The sequence below is a fragment of the Orycteropus afer genome, unplaced genomic scaffold (assembly GCF_000298275.1).
Source record: "Orycteropus afer afer isolate SDZICR_OR568_19922 unplaced genomic scaffold, OryAfe1.0 scaffold00144, whole genome shotgun sequence".
Lineage (NCBI taxonomy): Eukaryota > Metazoa > Chordata > Mammalia > Tubulidentata > Orycteropodidae > Orycteropus > Orycteropus afer.
Genome location: NW_006921731.1, coordinates 1838774 through 1858999, shown reverse-complemented (window position 1 = coordinate 1858999; position 20226 = coordinate 1838774). Strand labels below are relative to the sequence as shown.

General features: G+C 45.9%; 2 protein-coding genes across 2 annotated transcripts in view; both read left to right on the top strand.

Annotated features, from left to right (window-relative positions):
• Positions 1-3452, top strand: part of ARPC4 (actin related protein 2/3 complex subunit 4) — a 15586-nt gene extending 12134 nt beyond the window's left edge. Inside the window, exon 7 of the mRNA XM_042781653.1 lies at positions 3300-3452. Within this exon, the coding sequence (XP_042637587.1) occupies positions 3300-3452 (153 nt within the window). The remainder of the gene's footprint in view (positions 1-3299) is intronic.
• A 353-nt stretch (positions 3453-3805) lies between these two features.
• LOC103201194 (tubulin monoglycylase TTLL3) overlaps positions 3806-20226 on the top strand; it is a 40890-nt gene continuing 24469 nt past the window's right edge. The window contains exons 1-8 of the mRNA XM_042781655.1: positions 3806-3853; positions 5536-5701; positions 5823-5920; positions 7871-7985; positions 8718-8822; positions 11066-11261; positions 14471-14619; positions 18406-18649. Of these exons, the coding sequence (XP_042637589.1) occupies positions 3806-3853; positions 5536-5701; positions 5823-5920; positions 7871-7985; positions 8718-8822; positions 11066-11261; positions 14471-14619; positions 18406-18649 (1121 nt within the window). The remainder of the gene's footprint in view (positions 3854-5535; positions 5702-5822; positions 5921-7870; positions 7986-8717; positions 8823-11065; positions 11262-14470; positions 14620-18405; positions 18650-20226) is intronic.

Below are 20226 nucleotides of genomic sequence, written 5' to 3'. Positions count from 1 at the left end.
AAAAAACCTCCAGTGACTGTGACTGGTCCCAGTGATTGTATCTTTTTGGTCGCTGTGGATCTGGGCGGGCCTGGAGCCAAAAGGTGACTACTATTCCTCCCTGCGGGCCCCAGGTGGGGAGGAAGGGTTCAGACTCTCGTTCCTCTCCCCTGTCCTCATTTCCAAGCCTTGTTGGGCCGAGCAGAAGCTGTGAGGACCCTCTGCTAGCTTCCTAAGCTTTGCCTGAAGATTGTCACCCAGCACTGTTTGGGGACAAGGGCTGAATCAGTGGCTACCAGCTATGCCTAGGAGCCAGAGCCTGAAAGCCAGGCAACCTCTGACCACAGGGGCCATTTTGTACCCTCCCAGTGGAGAGGGGCCACTGTCACGCCTTGTCTGTCAGTGTAGTGCCTGTGTTGGAGGTGGAGAGGTGAGTCCCCCAGAGCTCCTGGCCAGGCTCTCCTCCCCCTGCTCCAGCTCCTTTGCTCCCATGCTCGCTGTACCTCTTATCTGGTGAATCCTCCCCTAATTAAAGTCTCTTCTTGCCCCTTTGGGGCTGCATGAGGTCTGTGCTTGGTGTGTATGTGTGAAAGGAGGGGAGATGGGCTTTTCTACCTTAATGCTGCATGTCTGGCACTAGAGCCTGAGGCAGTGTCATAATCCCTGCAAAGGACTCCAACCCAGAGATCCCTTTATTGTAGTTGAGGCCCCCTTCACTTATGAGACTGTTCTCTGCCTGTACAGTTCTGGTGCTTCTCATGTAATGATGTCATGTGGGCCAAAAGAGAACCTGAGGGAGTGTTCCCACTTTTCCTTGTGGGAACTGCAGTTTGTGAGGTAACAGCGGTTTGCCCCAAATCACCCAGCCATTGAGCACGAAGTAAACTGCAAGACTTATGCTGCTACCTGTGCTATCAAGTACAGTATTAATTAAAATGAAGTTTACAATTCAGCTTCTCACTGACTTTGCCACCAGCCACATTTCACGTGTACAGTAATCACAGCTGACTAGTGGCTGCCTTATCAGACAGCACATATATAGAACATTTCTGTCATCACAGGAAGTTCTGTTGGACAGTGCTAGACCTTGAGTGAGGCTTTGGGAGTGAAAAAAAAAAAAAAACCTTGGGTTTGTGTTCTGACTCTGCTGATTTTGAGCAAGTCATTCTGTGCCTCAGTTTCTTCATCTGTAAAGAAAATGAATATAAACAATCTGCCACAATACCTGCCAGACACAGATACTTTATAAATGAACTGTTCTTCCCAACATCTCATTATCTGATCTCTGATAATTTAAAATGTGCTATGTATGGATAATGATGTTATCTCTGCCTGGAAGACACTAGTTTTAGTGAAAGCTAGGTGAGTAAATAGGTACACTACATTAAAGTGTTTGGTATTTCCCAGTGGAATTTGGGGCAAGGGAAGTGTCCTGTGAGGTATATTTACAGGAGAGGGTGTTACGGAAAGCTCCAAGGCCACCTCTTGGATCTTTTCAAAAAGATTTTCTCCAGGTGGCTAAAGAGGGAGGAAAGGATGAGGTAATATTCTTAAAGGGAGGAGGGGCTAGATGGAGGTGGGGGTGACTTGAATAGCTATCATCCCCTTTGTGACATTACCTCTGTGACATCCCCCTCCCACCTTGCAGAGTTAGATGTGTCCTCTGGGACACACAGCACTGTGTTCTGGCTTTTGCAGCGTGAATGACAAAGGTGCTCAGGGCAAAGCTGGATGTCCACTAGGTTATGGTAACTGGTTACTCAACCACCACCATAGGACGCCATTGCATAGGTGAGCTGACCAGAACCCTCATTTGGGACAGACCTGTTTCAGTGTCTGAAGCCCCTAAACTCAAATTTATAGGTTGTGTGGTTGCTGATTAGTCTGTCCTCTCCTGGGGGCATGCCTCTTGGAAAGTCCAGTAACCAAATGGTTGGGAAGGGTGGACTTGCCAACAAGATGGGGGACCCACCTCCACACAGGGACAGATTGCCCAGTGACTGACAATGTGGGTTCTTGGATCAGGGTTGTCTCCGCTTCCTAAACTGCTTGGACATTGCTAGAGTCTAGAGCTTGCCTCAAACTCCCTGTTTGGTAGTTGCATGACCAACATGCATGCCTCTGAGTGACAACATACTATAATGTTAAAGATTTGGAGTTATGTTCCAATAATGGCTCTGCTGTGCGAGATGGGGCAGATTATTTAACATCTTGGAGCCTTATTTTCCTCATCTGTAGTACTTTGCTACTACCTCCAATAAGGTTACAGTCTTGAAGAAGTTTGTGTATAACTGTGTTCTGATCTATTGTATTTCTTGGTTGACTCAAACAGTGATCCATTTTTCTACTTCCAAGGGTTAGGTTTTTTGGGGGTGGGAGGGGAAGTCTGCACTTTATCAGTATCGTCCCCTGTACTGTCCTGGCTCTCAGCTCTATTCCCAATGGCCTTACCCTACCCTATCTGCCAGGCCCTGCAGAGTCAGATTTTTGCTTTACTGGGAAACCATTCCACCCCTCTTTCCCTGGCAGACTCATTAGCATTCTTAGGCTTTGTCTTAATCACCTCTTCAGAGAACATCCTTGACCACCTAACCTAAAGTGTGCCTCTTCCTGATTTCAGTTTATTGCTTGTTTGTTGCCCCTATCATACCTGCAGCTGTTTTATTCGGTTGCTTGCTTTTTGCTTGTTTCCCCCCACTGGGCTGAAATTTTCACGAGATCAGGGACCACCTAGTGTTCTGCAGGTCCGCAGTGCCTAGTCCAGTGCCTACCACATGGTCCTCTACAAATGTGCAGTAGCTCAAGCCCCAAATCCCTTGGCACTCTAGCGGGGTTCAGTAAGGAACAGTTACACTGATAAGTATCCCAGTGCTCTGCGCTTCCACGTTCAGTGTCTTGCGCATCAGAGGACTGCGGCACGTAAGGTTCGGCACCCAGCCCACTGGAGGGAGCTCTCCCTTGGCTGCCAGGGGAGGGCACAGCCATCCCCGAACCCGTCTGGAGCGGTCTGATTGTGCCCGGGGAATGGTTTCCAAGGCGACAAGCAAACAGAGGGCGGGGCCTCAGAACCGAGGGCCCAACTCTGGTCTGGGAAGGGCCCTCCACGGAGAAGCGGCCGCGCGCAAGCCGTGGACGGCGCAGGGGCTCTGGGAGGGCGCGCGCGGAAAGGGGTGCATGCAGGGCCCCCGCGCTGCGCTGCTCCTAGCTGGAGGTCAGCTGGAGGCAGTGCGCCCGGGCTCCGCTACCTGGTACCGCCAGGAGGGCAGCCCTGTGTGCAGCTGGCTGCAAAAGCAGCTGCTGCCTGAGCCGCGTACTACTAGTTCATCGGCCCCGTGGCGCTGGGCATACCACTCCGAGTTCCGACTGCCCGGGACGCCGCCATGGCCCGGGCCCGCCTCCGCCAGTCCGAATGGGGCCAGCGCAAGCAGCCAAATGCAGGCCGGCGGCCGCGCCTTCCCAATGCTCGCCCATAGCGCCCAAGCCAGGGGCGTCGCCGATCCCCACCCTCTCCATCCCACACAAACCCCGGCCCTGGATGACTCCCAGTCGCAGGAAGGTGAGGCCTAGAGGGGCCCGCCCACCCGGAGGTAGCAAGAGATGCTGGCCTGTGGTGGTTGCGAGGATGAGAAGACTGGGCGGGACTGGGGAAGGATTGGACGTTGGATAAGAGCACAAGAGGGTTGGTGAAGGAAGAGAAGGGGCTATGGGCATTGGGCAAGGAGAGGCCTAACTTGAGTCCCCGGGCCGAGCCCCTAGCTGCCCCCCTCCTTATCTTTCTGCAGGTTCATTTGTCCTCTGGCCAGGATTCTCCAAAGTGTCTCACCACATGGGCCGGCTCAGAAACGCCAAGATCCACGTGGAGAGAGCTGTCAAGGTCGGAGGGGCCTGGAGGGGTTCAGAAAGGGACCTGGATGTGGCCCAGGCTGCCTTACTGCACTGTTTTCTTGCATCTTTTTTTTTTTTTTTTTTAAAAAGCAAAAACCCTGGATCCCCCACATCTTCAACTACTTCCCCATGTTCTATCTACTCTACCTTCACAGCCAAACGTCTTGGCAGAATTGTCAACACACAATATTTCACTTCTTTAACTCGGATTCACTCAACTCCACTGCACTCTGGTTCCTTGCCCTTCCCTATTCCCATTCAACATCATCCTAGTAAAGGTCACCAGTGACCTCCAGGGAACCAAATCCAGCAGCCCCTTTCTGCTCTGATCCTGGTTGGCCACCCAGCATCATTCCGCAGTGTCCTCCCATACACCCTGCCTTCACACCCTGCCCTTTTCACTGGCTGACTCCACACTTTTGGTTTTCCTTTCTCCATCCCTGGCTGCTACTTTGAAGGTTCCTCAAGACATTAGTGGTTTCTTGGGTCCCTCCCCACACCCTCCCCACACACACTACCCAGATTCATCTGTCCCCTTGCCCCTGAGTCTGACACCCTACACATGAACATACTGCATGTCCTTTCTTTGCCAGCCTCTACCTTAAACTCCACACACACACACACATTTCAGCCCCCTATTTGACATCAACGGGAAAACTTACAGTCATTTCAAAGTTCTGTCCCAAACCACATTCTCTATTTTCTTGCCTAAACCTGCCCTCCTCCCCAGTCTCTGTCTTTCCCATCTCTCAGTTACTCAGGGCACAAATCTGATCTTTCTCATCCCATACATCTAATTCCATCCATAAAACCAGTTATCTCTACCTCCAACAAAAATCTCAACTCTATCATCTCTTCCCCATTTCACTCATTCTAGTTACTATGATTTCTTTCTAGCACAAACCACAATAGCTTTTCACCTTCCATCCATCCTTGTCACCTCTGTCTATTCTCCATATAGAAGCAAGTCAAACTTACAATGATTATAAGTCAGGCAGTCATGTCACTACCTCTCTTACCTTTACTGCTTCATGCTACACTTAGCATGAAGAACAGACCTTAAGTCTGTTCTAAGGCCTACAGCCTTTCCCATTTTGCCTACCTCATTTCCCCTACTCTATTCCTTTTGGTTTCCTTTCAGTTCCTTCAGTTTGTTTCAGCCTCCAGGCCTTTGCATGGGCTAAGTCTCTGCCTGAACTGTCATCTGCCCAGCTTTGCATGTTTGCAGCTCCTTCTCAATCTTCTGCTGACCCTGTGTTTCTAAGTAGTTTCTCTGGGTCCCCATTTAAGTATTCTGATTCTGGGACCAGCCTACATGGATTAAATCCCTGCCCTTTGACTTAACGACTGTGTGGCCATGGGTAAGCTATTCAACCTCCTTATGCGTCTGTTTCGTTATCAGTAAAATGAGGATAATAGTACCTATTAAAATGCGTGTTATGGGTAGTAATGTATGTAAGTTCTTAACACATAGTAGGTATTCAATAAATAACAGCTATTACCATTATCATTATTACTATGCATATTTATTATTTTTTACATGTTTAGTCTCTCCTACTGGAATAGTCGGAAATACTGAGATTGGACCGTGACTGTCTGTTTCACCATTATATCCCCTATGCCTGGCACTAAGGCAATATTTGGAACAAGTATCCATCTCTCACTTTATAGCAAAAGAAGATCTTTATGATCCAAGGCCGCTACCCAGTGATCCGGTGCCTGTTGCGCCGGAGAGGCTGGGTAGAGAAGAAGATGGCCCATCATACAGGTACCACCCTGCCACCATCCCAGAAGGATCTGGACAGCTCAGTGATGTGTGATAGCGACATTGAGGAAGGTAGGTAGCTCCCTCCCATCCCCCAACTGCCCCTCCTGAGGTCCTTCCCTCAGTGATGCCCTGGTATGGGCATATGAGGCAAGGACTGGAGCCTCATCAGGCCTGAGCTTTGAATCCACAGAGGATGAAGATGAGGACAAGGAATTCCACCCACCACAGCTGATCAACTTCGAAGGTTTACTGGAATTTGATGATCTGGATGGGACCCATGCTCTAATGGTGAGGAGCCTGGGGGCCAACATATAGCAGGAGGTATAGGAAGCTTCCTGGTCAGAGAGAGAGTGGTGATATGCAGCTGGATAACCTCAGACAAATCCTTTTCCTTCTCTAGGCCTCAGTTTCTCCATCTGTAGTAATTATGGATGACTTCCCTGAGGACTAGGTGGGACAGCAGAATTGGGAGGACTCAGTGGGAAGTCAGACAAGGCTGACCTGGGATTCAGAATTCTGCTAGGTTGTATCAGAAGCCAGCAATAGCCTCCAGGCCTGATATTCCCCCTTTCCAAATAATAATCCCACAGTTCATCCCCTTCCTCTACTCTTGGCAACTGAAGGCTGGAATGAAGGACTGAAAAAGCTCTGAAAGAGGCTGATATGATAATGTGGAGGATATACATATCAAGTGAGAACATGGGTTCAAATCTTGGCACCACCACTTACTAAGTTGAAGTATATAAAATGTCAAGAAATGTTGAATACTGGCAATTTCATGTAGCTTAACCTAGTAATAGCTTGTGCGCCCATGCGAGCCCGTCCACATATCCTCCCTGTCCCTCACTTCCCTCATCTGAGGTAGGAGCACCTACCTCCTAGGGTTGTGGTGAGCCTTAATGAGTTCAGGCATACAAAGCACTTAGAATAGGACCTGACATATGGTATTATTGATCATTATTAATCCTACCTTCCAGAGTTGTGAGGAGTGTAGTAAGGTAGAGGTCTGGGAGAGAGCCTTTGTCACATGCTGTATGCCTGTCAGCTTGGAATTACTGTCCTGAGCAACTCCCTGATGGCCACAGAACAGGACAGGGTACAGTGCATAGTGGTACAGCTCAGTCACTGCTTACGGGTGCTCCGCCAAAGGGAGGCTGAAAGCTGGCCTGCTCTCTGTTCCCCTCAGTGTATGCCCTGGAGGAAGAGCCATCTTCCTACTATAGTCAAAGATGGCATGTAGGCTGGAGGCCATCTTGGAAGCCTCTCTTCCTTCCTGTTTACCTGCCCCACTCAGCTGGGCAGGAAGAACACCCCTCAGGTCTTGTGCTGCTCATACCAGCCTCCTCTGTCTCCTTCCCCACTCCCCAGTCCCGCATGGTTCGGAATGAGACCCCCTACTTTATCTGGACCACTCGGCGCGATGTGCTGGACTGTCGCTTCCTCTCCAAAGATCAAATGATAAACCACTATGCTCGGGCCGGCTCCTTCACCACAAAGGTGGGTTCCCCGAGGGGGCAGTTAGGGAAGCCTCCAACCTCCCTACTTTTTGGCCAGCATCCCTATTTCCAGCTTCCCTTGTCTATAAGAAACTTCTTAGGAGAGGGAGAGGTATATCAATTCAGCAGGATATGGAGTTAGGCCTGGGTTCAAACCCCACCCTGGGCACAGAGCCTAGTATATGCAGACATAACAAATAAAATAGGCTATAGAATTCAAACAGGATCTGGAGTCATAACAAACAGAAACCCAATGACTATAAGCAAGCAGGCTCTTACCACCTAAATAGGAGATGACTCTGGTTGATGGTTCCACTCTGTCTTACCTGGGTTTATTCGCAAGTAACTTCACCTCTCTGAGCCTCGATTTCCTCATCTTTGGGAGCTCTGGTGTCGTAGTGCCTAAGGCATTTGACTACTTAAATGAGGATAACAGTAAGACCTATCTCCCAGGGTTGTGGCACAATTGAAGGGCTTTATAATTGGATGCTGCTGTTATCATATTGATATGAGCTGGCAAGGATTTCTAGAGGAGGAGGTCTTTACAAATGTGGAAGGGTGGACAGAAGACAAATGTACAGAGATGGAGATAAGCAAGACAGGGCCAGCAAGTGGGAAGAGGCTCTGAGAATGTGCAAACAGGGTCTCTCCGAGCTGCCCATGTGGGTGCTCAGTGTAGCAGAATCCCTTGGAGGCTTTCTGGGCAAGTCCCACCTTGTCCCTTCAGTGGCTAACTCTGTAGGTGGGGCTATGTCTCAATCTCCGGAATTTGCCCTGGTTTGATGAGGCTGATGCCGACTCCTTCTTCCCACGATGCTACCGCCTTGGGGCTGAGGATGACAAACGAGCCTTCATAGGTAAGAAGACCTCCAGACCCATACCTGGACCCCTCAGGCTATAGGACCAGGGCTAAAGTCCTGGCTCAGGTTGGAGAAGAACCGGCTTCTTCTCATGACCTCTTCTACCCTAGCAAGATTTCTCTCTCCATCCCTACTCCTTACCTTTCCCTAATATGCCTTCCCCTAATGACTCTCTAGCTTGGTCAGCCCAGACCTCCAGGAAAGCTTAGACAGATGTATGTTAGAGCAAGTTCTAAAATAATTGTCAGTTGGTTGAGTGTGAAATCTAGAATAGGTTCCAGACCTCTTCATATTCCATAGGCTAGATCAGGTTCCAAATCTAAAAAAGGCTTTAGATGTTGGGTTGCTAACGTAGACTTGTTTCCATGTCTAGAATATGTTCTAAATTAAAGTAGAAATTTGGCCCAGTTTATGTGAGACTCCAAATCTTAAATAGGTTTGGACCAACGTTTGGTTTTTAGAGCATAATTATCAAAAATAGATCAGGAACAGAAGAGAGAAACCAGACAACAGGTTCAGGCCAGATTCTGAAGGCAGAATATAAGCCAAGTCAGGTCAGATTCTGGGGCTGGTTTTACAACTGAATTAGGAGCCAGGTTCTAATTCAGATTCTAGAGTCAGAAAACATAGGTTCCGGATCCAAAATGAGTCAGGTTATGATCAGGTTCCGGAACCAGAACAGGCCTTGAGCCTAGGGGCTGAGCAGGGTATCCCCTGCCCTGGGAGCAGAGGACTTTTGGCTGACAGCCGCCCGCAACGTTCTCAAACTGGTGGTGAAGTCCGAATGGAAGCCGTACTCCATCCAGGAAGAAGAAGAAGAGGAAGAGGCCCCAGGTGAGTACTGTAGATACCTCTACTGCCCCATTCATTTATCCTCCAACCCATTCATCCATCCATCCATTTATTCATATGCACTACCCACCTGTTTTTCCATGAATCTATGTACCATCCATATCCATCACCCCTTCCCACCAACCCATCTACACGCTTACCTCCCATCTATCCTTCCATTCATACATTCAGCTGTTTATCCACGTATTTATTCATCCATCTTCCCACCTATCCACTCACTATTTTTTTTTTCCTCTTTAGTTTAGATTCTTTTTTTTTTTTTTTTTAATTAGGATTTGGGTGAAGATTTACAGAGTAAATTCACTTTTCATACAGCTCCACTCACTATTGATCTACCCACTCATCCATCTCCCTTTCATTCTTTCCATCTATCTATTCATTCCCCCCACCTTCCTACCTATCCTTCCACAGACCCATCTACCTATCTATCCATCTACTTTTTCATACTCCTATTCACCACCGGGGAGCTCTGGTAGTGTAGTGCCTAATTCACTTGACTACTAACCAGAAGGCTGGCGGTTCAAACCCACCAGCCACTCCTCGGAAGGAAGATGGGGCAATCTACTTCCATAGTGATACTGCCTCGGAATCCCAAGGAGGGGTCGCTATGAGTCGGATCCGACTCAACGGCACATAGCAACATTCACCACCTATCAAGCCTCCATTCCATCTACTCCTCCATTCTCTTGTCTCATCAACCCACCCTCCCACCTGCCTGTCTTCCTATCCATTTGTTAATCAGCCCACTGCTTCATTTGGCTCTCCATGGATCTGGCATGTGGCCAAGCTCTCTAGAGAGGACAGACTAAGAAGCCATCATACATCCCTGCCCATGGGAAGCTCATTTCCCTGATGAAGAAGCAGTCAACTTGGGCAATTTACATGTGGCCTGAGGACCTCAACCCACTGCTTGCTATTTCTGGATGTAGCTTCTATCTCAAAGCCCCCACTCCTGTAATCTCACAGTCTCATCAGCCAGGGATTCAAGGAAGTATAGGTCAATTTTTCTGAAAGGAGGAAAGTCCTTACATTCTCTGGAGGTAAACCTCCCCCATGTTGTCTCCTGGATGTATGCTCCAAGTATAAGGAAGACTCTGTTGTGTACCAGGATCAGAGGCACAAAAGCCTCAATTATGACCAGAGACCCTGTGCTTAAGCTCTCATGCTGTTGGGCCCAGGTATAGATCAGGCTTCAGGGCTTGGAGGATCTCTATTGTACATTAGGAATTTAGGAGCATGGCAGATGTTCAGAGTGAATCAGGACCACAGCTTTTCAGGCATGTGTCAGGGTTGAGTGTGTGCATCTGAAGTATCAGTTTCAGGTATGTCACATTCAGGTGTGTGTCAGGACTTGTGCAGCATGTCAGAACTCTAGGTGTGTGGGCCTCGGCTGTGGCAGCATTTCACAAGTAGTAGGTTAGCACTTCAGTGTCTTAAGGATTGTAGATGTATATCAAGCTTCTAGGGGTGGCTCCAGATTTCTAGTATGTGGCAGAATGTCAGGGGTAGGTAAGATGTAAGAAGTCTTGTCAGATTGGGGAGAGGCATTCATATATATCTCAGCTTCATCTAGGCTAAGGCTCCCAGGTACATTTTAGACAGGACTTAGGTATGTCAGAAGGAGTTCTGGTAGCACCATGCCTAAGGCATCTGACTGCTAACCAGAAGGTTGGTGGTTGAAACTCACCAGCCACTCCACAGAAGAAAGACTGGGCAATCTACTTCCATAAATATTTACTGCCTCAAAAACCCAGTGGGGGTCACTATAAGTCAGAATCGACTCAATGGTAATGTGTTTAGGTTTTTTGGTAGGTATGTCAGAGGTCCCCTCTGCCCTTGGGAGAGAGGAGGTGTGCTGGGACTACATGTACCATACAAACCTTGGGGTATAGAGCTGCAAATGAGTGACAAGTCCTGGGATAGTGGGGCCTGAGAGTGAGCACTAGGGTCTCAGTGAATTTAAAGCAAGGCCTCAAGTGAGTGACAGATCCCAGGCCAGTAGGGGATACAGGTGTATGCTTAGGCCTCAGGAGTATTTAGGACAAAGCATCAGGTAAGGGATAAGTTCTGGGGCAGTAAGGGAGGCAGGTGTGTGCTAGCCCTTACGTGTATTTAGGGTGAGATTTCAGATTAGTAACAGGCCTTGGAGCAGTGGGGGCCATGGTGTGTGTCAGGTTACCTGCCTTATATGTGGAACAGTGACAGGCCTCTCTCTATCTCTGTAGGAGACAAGCAGCACAAGAAACAGGAGAAAAAGCCAGTGACAGTGTCTCCAGAGTTTGTGGATGAGGCTCTGTGTGCATGTGAGGAGCACCTTAGCAACCTGGCCCACATGGATATTGACAAGGATCTGGAGGCCCCGCTGTATCTCAGTCCTGAAGGCTGGTCCCTTTTCCTCCAGCGCTATTACCAAGTGGTCCAGTGAGTATCCCTGCAGCCAAGGCTGTGGGACAGGTCCCCATTTCCTTCAGGGAACTTTCATGTTCTGAATTGAAATTTAGGCACAGTGCAGGCACCTCTGCTTTTGCTCACCCTGCTCACACTACCTTTATGATTAGATTCAAACACTGTTCCTGGTTCTTGGCATAGTGTAGTCATCAAGATCATAGTTCAAGACCTGGCTTTATGACATCTAAGCTCTGTGACCCTGGGAACATTATTAATCTTTTTGAGATTTACTTTTCTCAATACAAAATAGATTTTAAAATAATGGCTGTCTCAAAGATAGGATTAGACAAGATAATTTGTGTTATATGCTTAGCATAGGGTTGTACTATTGACTCACAAAATAGAAATCTATTAAATCATCTAGATTTTATCCTGGAAGGCAGTGTTTCCCAAAATGTGTTGCACAGGATGATAATTCTATAGATTATAAGTAGATTTTATGAAAAAAGACCTTTTGTGGTCAGTGAGGGAGCTCTGGTGGTGTAGTGCCTAAGGCACTTGACTGCTAACCAAAAGGCTGGTGGTTCCAATCCACCAGCCACTCCTTGGAAGTAAGGTTGGGCAATCTATTTCATAGTGATACCACCTTAAAAACTCAAGGAGGGGTCACTAATGAGTCGAATCTGACTTGACAGCAGTGAGGTTTTTTTTCTTTCTTTTCTTTTTTTTTTTTTTTTTTTTGTGGTCAATGAAGTTGGAAAACATTGGGTTAAACAAAGTTAAACAGGTGTCCCTAGGGCAGGACTTCTCAGAACCTTTATGTAATTGGCAAAGTAAACCTCCAAAAGAGATGGAGTGTGCAGTATATGCTATACTTATGTGGCTCCAGTCCTGCCCCCTGAGCAACCTGAGGGGTAGTGCTTTCAGAACACATTTTTGGAAAAGGTTCTTGAACAGGAGAAGGGAGTATCAAGATGAGACTGATGCTGTTAGGGAGATTAATTTCAGTAGAGGTGTGCAGGAGGGATTGAAGACAGAAGGGCCCTGAAGGCAGGAAGTACATTTAGCAAGTATTTACTGAGCACCTCCTATGTGCCAAGCATTGTGCCAGACTCCAGAAACAAGGTGCAGTCCCTGCCCTCTAGGGAAATAGCTCAACCTCCAAAAAGCAGGGATTATGTAAATTACTATATCATGTAACAGTTATATACAGTGTTGAGTTGTTCAGTACAGATAATTAAGAACATGTTGTTGTTAGCTGCTGTCAAAGTCAACCCTTGATTCATGGTGACCCCATACACAGTAGAAGGAAATACTGTCCAGTCCTGCACCATCCCCATGATTGGTTGCGTATTGGACCATTGGATCCATAGAGTTTTCATTGGCTGATTTTCAGAAGTAGATGTCCAAGTCTTTCTTTCTGGTCAGTCTAATTTGGAAGTTCTGCTGAAACCTGTTCAGCATCCTAGCAAATACACAAGCTTCCACTGACAGATGAGTCGTGGCTATGCGGGATATTTCTTGGCTGGGAATCGAACCCGGGTCTCCTACATGGAAGGCCAGAATTCTACCACTGAAACACTATTGTCTTGATTAAGAAATTAGCATTAATTCATTCATTAAATATTTACTGCTGTATTTCTGAACTTTTTTTTTTTTTTTTAAAGTTTAATAGTCCATGCCTCACTAGCCAGTCAAGCTTAACTATCCACAAAGACATTGGTTGTTTTCTTTTTGCCAAATATAAAATCATGTTGTCATTTTTGAATATGCTTTTTCAATTGACACATGCTTCTGTTGCCCTGGGCTGAATAATAGATTTACTGAGCAGCTACTTTATGCTACAGGCCATGGGAAAAATTTCCATCAGGGTCAGGACTTAGTGTGAATATTCCCAGGATGCCTTGCTAGATCCCCTCCACCTGGCTGCCCCCTGTTCCTTGCACTGCTCCAGAGGTTGATGCCTCCTCATTAAGAGAGTGATAAGAAGTGCTCCATGGCTGGTGACAGTGGAAAAGGCTGAGATGTTAAAAAGTGGTTAGCATCTCCTGGAGACTGCTTCCTATTCAGTCAGAAGAAAAGAAATGGGAGAACTTGATGGTTGCAGCCATCTGGGGTATTCCCTGACTTAGTTTAGTTCCAGACATCTTGTGTCCTGAGGAAACAGATCTTTCTTTGTCCATGAGCCCCTATCTATACAGCTCAGTTGCTGAAGTGACCTTCTGCCAACCATTCATTCATTTAACAAGCACTTAGGGAGCATCTAATAAGTCCCAGGTACAGACAACAACAACAACAAATGCCCCTGCTCTTGTGCTTACATTCTCATGAGAGGAGATGGACAATAAACAAATAAGCGGACCTGCCAGGTAGTGATACTTGATGGGAAGAGAAGTAGAGAGATGTATGATACAGATGTAGTTAGGATTGGATAAGGAAGGGACCCACTTATGAACCAGTGTTAGGTCCAGATCAGGAGGGAGTGGACTTAAAACACACCTGTGGGTGGAGGAACCAGGCAGAACTAAGTTTAAATCCTGGCTCAGCCACTGAACTTAGTGTGTGCCCTTGGCCAAGTCCCTTAACAACCCATGCTTCATTTTATACTCCTTTAAAATGACATCCTCTAAAACAAAAGGTCCCTGGGTGGCCTAAACAATTTGTGCTCAGCTTCTAATCAAAAGTTGGAGATTCAAGTCCACCCAGAGGTGCCTTGTAAGAAAGGCTTGGCAGTCTACTTCCAAAAAATTAGCCACTGAGAACTCTATAGAGCACAGTTCTGCTCTGTAACACATGAGGTTGCCATGAGTCAAATAGATTTGATGACAATTAGATGATAGGATTAGTGATGATATATGTAAAGCCTTTGGCACAATCTCTGGCATGTAGTGATGCCCTATTAATAGGAGCTAACAAGATTATATTCTGCCAAAGGCAGTTTTAATCAAATGGGAAGTGGGGAGGTGGCAGAAGGTATAATGTTGGAGGAGAAGGGAGTGCAATAAGTGGAATTTTCCTATTCTCTCCCATCTGAGCAGTCTGGGATGGCACCCTGGGCGGGTCAGGGTTTGAGGCCAGATTGAGGCCTGGGATAGAAATTTAGGTACAACCTATCTGGATCTCTGGGGGGAAGACATGACCAAAGCTGGTTGGACCGTGGCTGAGGGGCTTGTTTCCCCTTGCCCTGTCTACCCACCTGCCCCCAGACCTGGCCCTACCCAAGTTCCCCCATCTCCCCACAGTGAAGGGGCAGAACTCAAGCACCTTGACACTCAGGTCCAGCGCTGTGAGGACATCCTACAGCAGCTGCGAGCCGTGGTGCCTCAGATCGACATGGAAGGGGATCGCAACGTCTGGATTGTGAAACCGGGAGCCAAGTCCCGTGGACGAGGTGGGGGTCAGCCCCTGCTTTCTGTACCCGTACTTCATAGCCTGCCTCCCCAACCAGAGGCCAGGAAGGTGATTAGTACAGGGTTGAGAGACAAACTACTTGAGTTCAAATCCCAGCTCTGTTGTGTGACCTTCAGCAAGTTATATCACCTCTCTGAACCTCCTCTGTGAAACGGAGTGAATACATACAAATGAGATAGTACATCTTAAGTTGTACCTGGCTTAAGTACCTGGCACAGAGTGAGCATCGCACAAACATTGACTGCTGTAATGATGATGCCATTTACTCCTCACCTGCCCTCAGAGTTTGAGTTAATGCTTTAGAGTTTGGCTAGGTCTGGTGAAGCTCAGTTATGACTCATGCAGGACCTTGTCATCTAAGGGCTTACAGATTTAATCAGTACATCCATGTGATGTATATATAGGGGTTAGGGACATGGACACTGGAAGCCAGACTGCCTGGGTTTAAACCCGAGCTCTGCCTCCTACTCTCTGTAGGACTTCAGGCAGGTAAGTTAACCTCTTCTGTGCCTCATTTTTCATCTTTGGTAAAATAATACCCACCAGAGAGGATTAAATAAGGGTATATATCAAGTACTTAAATCATGTGCTTTTACATAGCAATTGCTATATAATTGTGGGGCTGTAATTATTAGCTGTTATCCTGGCTGCTCAATCAAGTGTGAGGGACATTTGAAAAGGGGAGCCAGGACATTAACCCAGCCTTTAAAGACTAGCTTAGGACTCCTGAGAGTAGAAAACATACTTTGGGCACAAGATCCCTCTAAATCCTGCCCTTGTTGTTGTTGTTGTTGTTGTTTGCCGTCGAGTCGTCCCCAACTCATAGCGACCCCTCCTTGGGTTTCCGAGGCAGTACCACTATGGAAGTAGGATTGCCCAACCTTCCTTCCGAGGAGTGGCTGGTGGGTTTGAACCGCCAGCCTTCTGGTGAGCAGTCAAGTGCCTTAGGCACTATGCTACCAGAGCTCCAAATCCTGCCCTTAGGAGAGTTTATTTATATCCAGCTCCAGACTCTGGGGAATCTCCTCTTGCAGATATTACTTCAAAACCAGCAGCAGGCTGTCTTCTTTTTCTACCTTGGAAATAGCTATGTCGTTTTTTCCAGTTGTGAAAATGATGTGTCCATTGCTAAAGAAAATCAGATGACATAGAAAAGAAGAAAGTAAAACCCCCAAGCCCCCACAATAGTTGTGACTGTCTTGACTTATAATACCATATATTGTCATTGTCGTTAGATGCCATTGAGTCGGTTCCAACTCATAGCAACCCTATATACAACAGATCAAAAACACTGTCCAGTCCAGCACCATCCTCACAATCATTGCTATGTTTGAGCCCATTGTTGTAGCCACTGTTGTCAGTCCATCTCACTCAGGGTCTTTCTCTTTTACTCTGAGCATCATGTCCTTCTCTAAGGACTTGTCCCTCCTGATAACGTGTCCAAAGTATGTGAGATGAACTCAGTCTTACTATCCTTGCTTCTAAGGAGCATTCTGGCTGTACTTCTTCTAACACAGATTTAGTCATTCTTTTGGCAGTCCATAGATTAGTGTTGCCTATTATATTTTTAGAAATTTTATTGTGGTAAAAAAAATATGTATATATATAACAAAATTTACATTTTAACCATTTTAAATGCACAGTTCAGTGACATTAATTATATTCACAGTGCTATGCAACCATCATCACTATTTCCAAAACTTTTTCATCATCCCCAAACAGAAACTCTGCAGCCACTAAATCATTACTTGGTTTTAAGTTTTACATACAAGTACCTCATTTAAAAAAAAAAAATTATTGTGGTGAAATATATGTAACAAAAGTTTGACATTTTAACCATTTTTCAGTGTACAATTCAATGGTATTAATGGCATTTACCAGGTTGTGCAACCATCAGCATTTCTAAGTTTTTTTATTACCCTAAATGGAAACTCAGTACCCCTTCAGCACTCACTCCTCATTCTCTCCACCCTCTAGCCCTTGGTAACCACTAATAATAACCACTGTATGTTGTTGTTATTTGCCGTCGAGTCAGCCCCGACTCATAGCGACCCCTCCTTGGGTTTCCGAGGCAGTATCACTACGGAAGTAGGATTGCCCAACCTTCCTTCCGAGGAGTGGCTGGTGGGTTTGAACCACCTGCCTTCTGGTTAGCAGTCAAGTGCCTTAGCCACTATGCTAGTAGGATCATATCATATTTGTCCTTTTGTATCTGACTTATTTCACTCAGTATGATGTTTTCAATATTCATCCATGTTGTAGCATGTGTCAGAACCCATTTCTCTTTATGGCTGAATAATATTCCATTGTATGGATACATACCACATTTGTATATCCATTACCTCATTCGTTTTTTCACCTGTGTAATTGAATCTTGTTGGATGTACTGTCATGCATTTATATAATCCTCTTCTGATAGGCATTTAGAGTTTCTTTAGTTTTCTTTCTTATTATTTATTGCTATTATAAGCAGCACTGTGATGAACATCATGTGCATATATCTCTGTGACCTGCTCCATTTATTCCCTTAGGATACATTACTAGAAATGAAATTGAACCACCTTAATGTTTTGTTACACACCAAAAAAAACAAACCAAACTCACTGCCATTGAATCGATTCTGACTCATAGCGACCCCTCCTTGGGTTTCTGAGGCAGTATCTCTACGGAAGTAGATTGTCTAGTCTTCCTTCTGGCGTGGCTGGTGGGTTTGAACCTCCAGCCTTCTGGTTAACAGTCAAATGCCTTAGGCATTACGCCACCAGGTTTGTCCACCTTGTTACGCAAGGCAGCATGTTCTTGGGAATCTTGTCAATCAGTCTGGGTGTTTGGGAAAGGATCCAGCACAAATTATTCTGTCACCACTGGCAGGTGATGTGGCTGCTTCATAGGTCCAATGAAGGAATAAGATTGATTTGTGTGTGTATTTGCTTTGTAAAGTGATTCTAATTTTTACCAGCATCTGATGCTTTATAAGCATTGAAAAAAAAAAAAATTAAAATGAGATACCCGTTTTTAACTTGGAGAAGGCAAAAAAAAAAAAAAAAATCTAGTATTTGACAATGTTAAATAGGATGTGAGGAAGTGCAATCTCATAACATTCTTGCTAGGAATGCAGATTGTTAAAACATCTTTAGAGGTGAATTAGCAATAGAGAAATGAAAAAGGCACATATCTTTGGAGCCAACAATTCCATTATGAAACTTATTATTTGCTGATAATGGGTAATAATAGTGAAATGAGTAAACATTGAATGCTTTCCAGGTACCGAGCCTATTCTAAATCCCTAACATGTACATAGTCCTGTGAAACAGAGGCACACATAGCCACTCACATGACCTGGAAGGATATTCACAAGGACCTGGAAGCAGCAGTTGGCTGCCTCTGGAGGAGACTTATTTTTTATTGTATATCCTTTTGTGCTGATTTTTGTTATTGTTGTTTATATTCTGTTAACTATTGTAGGGGAGATTAAGTAATATGCACTGACTTTTTAAAAACCCAAGAGCAAATACTGTTTGAATTTTTATCTGTGCATATATTCCTTTTTAGTCAAACAGAGCAGTTAACTCAAAATGTAATAAAATCCTTGGCAGATATTCCTACTAGGGAGGGGTCTGATTGAGGGAGGCAGCCTTCTATCCTTGCCCCTATCTTCTCTGTGGGGATGAGATCTTGTGGTGAAGGAGCCACGGTCCTGGGCCCTTTTTCCAACCCTAGCATGACCTTCTGACCCCTGACTTGAGCCTGTCCCTTTCCCTTTTAGGCATTGTATGCATGGACCACCTGGAACAGATGCTGAAACTGGTGAACTGCAACCCCATGATGATGAAAGATGGCAAGTGGGTGGTGCAGAAGTACATTGAGCGACCCCTGCTCATTTTTGGCACCAAGTTTGATCTGAGACAGTGGTTCCTGGTGACTGACTGGAACCCACTTACTGTTTGGTTCTACCGTGATAGCTACATCCGCTTTTCCACACAGCCCTTCTCCCTGCAGAACCTAGACAAGTGAGCCCCAGCACTCACCTCCCATGAGTTCCCAGTATAGGTGGGAGAAGGCAGGCACACAGGCAGTTACAGTGCAGTGGAATCACACATCACTGGGGCCCCAAATTCAGACTCACAGGCAGGCAGGCCATCCATCCATCCAACCATCTTTAAATAATTACTGTTGTAGGCAGTTGGGATACAAGAATGATTTAGTAATTTCTGTATTAACTGGGTTAAACTATGGTTTCCATTTGGTGGGCCAAACAATAGTCTGGTTGCTGTTACGGAATAGTTATGTGTGATTAAATCAGCCTTAAGCGAAGCAGATTATCTTCCATCAGGCTATCTAATGTAATCAGTTGAAAGGGGAGTTTCCCTAAGTAGGGTGTGTTCTGCTTCCAGACTATAAATAGATATTTTGGCAGAACTCTCTTTTTTCACACACACACACAAAAAGACAAAGGCCACATGAGAGTTATTTATGGGCCAAGAAATACCAAGGATCACTAGCAGTCACCAGAAACAAGGAGAGGATAACAGAAGCACTGAACATGACCTGATTTGGACTTTCACTCTCCAGAACTGAGAGTATATTTCTGTTCTTTAAAGCTACTCACTTGCAGTATTTCTGTTAGGGCAGGTCTAGGTAACTAAGGCAGTGAAGTTCACATTCTAGCAAGTAGAACAGACAACAAGCAATACACATAATTAAGGTGCACCTAACCCAAGCCAGAGCAAGCAAATGGCAGAGGGATCCAGGTAAGGGGAGGGACCCAGGCCCCACCCCCCAAGAGGCAGAAAAGCAGAGGGGAAAGGAAAGGAAAGCAAGGGCATCCAGGACAGAGTGAGCAAGTGGCAGGGATCCAGGTAAAGAAAGGGTAGAGAGGTTTTGAACAGATAAGGGAGACAAACTTATCTCTGTTTGTCGTACTGCAGTGGCTTGTTGCTGTGAGGCTTGAAGCTGTACCACTGGTGTTTGAGATGCCAGCAGGGTTGCACATGGTGCACAGGTTTCGGTGCGACTTGCAGACTGAGACAGACTAGGAAGAAGAAAGTGGCCATCCACTTCTCAAAGAATTGGCCAGGGAAAACCTTATGAATAGCAGAGAAACACTGTCTGTTTCTTTACTAGACAACTATATGAATAGCCTGGAAACAGCCTCTGACACAGTGCAGGAGGATGAGCCACTTAGGTTGGAAGGCTCTCAAAGTATGACTGGGGAAGAGCTGCATAATCAGAGTAGAACCAATCTTATTGATATGGATAAAGTAAAGTTTTCGAGACTCTCATTTGCTGACATGACACAACTCAAATTGAGGAGAAACAGCTGCAAATATCCATTAATAATCAGAACATGAAATGTATGCAGTAAGAATCTAGGAAAATTGAAAGTTGTCAAAAATGAAATGGAACACATAAAGATTGATATCCTAAGCATTAGTGAGCTGAAGAGTGGTTTTGACCATTTTGAATCAGACAAATATATGATCTACTACGCTGGAAATAACAATTTGAAGAGGAATGGTGTGGCATTCATCACAAAGGATGTTTCAAGATCTGTCCTGTAGTACAATGCTGCCAGTGATAGGATAAT